This window comes from Oncorhynchus mykiss, chromosome 3 (genome assembly GCF_057628025.1).
Source record: "Oncorhynchus mykiss isolate SJ-2025 chromosome 3, ASM5762802v1, whole genome shotgun sequence".
Classification (NCBI taxonomy): Eukaryota; Metazoa; Chordata; class Actinopteri; order Salmoniformes; family Salmonidae; genus Oncorhynchus; species Oncorhynchus mykiss.
The window spans coordinates 31,174,580-31,176,693 of NC_143024.1; the positions used below are offsets into that span (position 1 = coordinate 31,174,580).

At 43.6% G+C, this 2,114-nt stretch overlaps 1 protein-coding gene across 1 annotated transcript; it reads left to right on the plus strand.

Annotated features, from left to right (window-relative positions):
* The first annotated feature begins 1,022 nt into the window (after positions 1-1,022).
* On the plus strand, positions 1,023-1,602 carry LOC110503837 (tubulin beta chain). The gene has a single exon (XM_036964138.2). It carries the CDS (start codon positions 1,115-1,117, stop codon positions 1,490-1,492), a length of 378 nt encoding a protein of 125 aa, XP_036820033.2. The 5' UTR covers positions 1,023-1,114; the 3' UTR covers positions 1,493-1,602.
* The last annotated feature ends 512 nt before the right edge of the window (positions 1,603-2,114 follow it).

Here is a 2,114-nt window from a genome sequence, read left to right on the forward strand (position 1 = left end):
GTGGGATTATGGTATGTGCAGGCATAAACTACGGACAACGAACACAATTGCATTTTATCAATGGCAATTTGAATGCACAAAAATCGTGTCACGAGGTCCTGAAGCCCATTGCAAGGCCCATTTTTTTAAAGGTATCTGTGACCAACAAATGTATATCTGTATTCCCAGTCATGTGAAATCCATAGATTAGGGCCTAATTAATTCATTTTAATTGACAAATTTACTCCTATGAACTGTAACTCAGCAAAATCAATGAAATTGTTGCATGTTGAGTTTATTGTTCAAATGCTTTTAATATCTTACAGTAAAAAATATATATAGAGCCTCCCGGGTGGCACAGTGCTGTGCCACCAGAGACTCTGGGTTCGCGCCCAGGCTCTGTCGTAACCGGCCGCGACTGGGAGGTCCGTGGGGCAACACACAATTGGCATAGCGTCGTCCGGGTTAGGGAGGGATTGGCCGGTAAGGATATCCTTGTCTCATCGCGCACCAGTGACTCCTGTGGCGGGCTGGGCGCAGTGCACGCTAACCAAGGTTGCCAGGTGCACGGTGTTTCCTCCGACACATTGGTGCGGCTGGCTTCCGGGTTGGATGCGCGCTGTGTTAAGAAGCAGTGCGGCTTGGTTGGGTTGTGTATCGGAGGACGCATGACTTTCAACCTTCGTCTCTCCCGAGCCCGTACGGGAGTTGTAGCAATGAGACAAGATAGTAGCTACTAACAATTGGATACCACAAAATTGGGGAGAAAAAGGGGGTAAAAAAAAAATATATATATATATATATATATATATATATATATATATATTGAGTGTTTATTCTTTGTACATAATTTTTCTAGTGCTTCAATGCAAATGTACTTAATGAGGCAGAAAATATAAAGTACTAATCTCTCTCTCTCTCTCTCTCTCTGTTTATTTCCAGGTATCAGACACAGTGGTGGAGCCCTACAACGCCACCCTCTCCATTCACCAGCTAGTGGAGAACACAGACAGAGCTTTGAAGATGAATATTGTATTCGAAGGGCCAAATGAAGCTGTGAAACCACATGGGAAAAAACCTCAAAGTAACTTAGAAGCAAGACAAAGTTAAAGGGGTCCCAGTGTTCCGGGGCCAAATGTCCATGAAGGAGGTGGACGAGCAGATGCTTAATATCCAGAACAAGAACAGCAGCTACTTTGTGGAATGGATCCCCAACAATGTGAAGACCGCTGTCTGCGATATCCCACCCCGTGGTCTAAAAATGTCTGTCACCTTCATCGGCAACAGCACAGCCATCCAGGAGCTGTTCAAGCGTATCTCTGAGCAGTTCACTGCCATGTTCCGCCGCAAGGCCTTCTTGCACTGGTATACTGGAGAGGGCATGGACGAGATGGAGTTCACTGAGGCAGAGAGCAACATGAACGACCTGGTGTCTGAGTACCAGCAGTACCAGGACGCCACCGCTGAGGAAGAGGGAGAGTTCGAGGAGGAGGCTGAAGACGATGACCCTTAAGGACAGAGCTTTGAAGACGAAGACTGTATTCGTAGGGCCAAATGAAACCGTGAAACCACATGGGAATAAACCTCAAAGTAACTTAGAAGTAAGACAAAGTTAAAGGGGTCCCAAAACCAATGTTGAGCATTTTTTTTATCTAATGGAAAATATTATTGAAAATTAGACACACCCCTTGTGACTGCGAATAAATGAACTAATGTTCATCTCTTGTTTGTCCTCATTTGTCCTGTACCAATAAACATACTGTTTGACTGACAGATGTTGCAAGTTATCATTCCATCCACATTGTGAAATCTGAGATAGAAAGATACGTTTTTTTTGTCGAGTACTGTGAGTGCTTTGAGTCACAAAGTTTGATACACTAGGGAGGCTGTTGATGCATACCATCATCATGGGCCAGGAAAGTTAGTTATATCATTGGAATAACATTAAACTCACAGCATGTGAATGAACACATTATTCCATTATGAAAACAAATTACAGGCCCAAAGCAGCGCTATTCCCCGCTATGACAACAGAGTAGCATCTGGATAAGATTAAGTGCAGCAATAAGGCTTGAACTGCCTCAAAATCGAACAAAACTATGAATATTCATGAACACAATAGAATAGGCCTATAT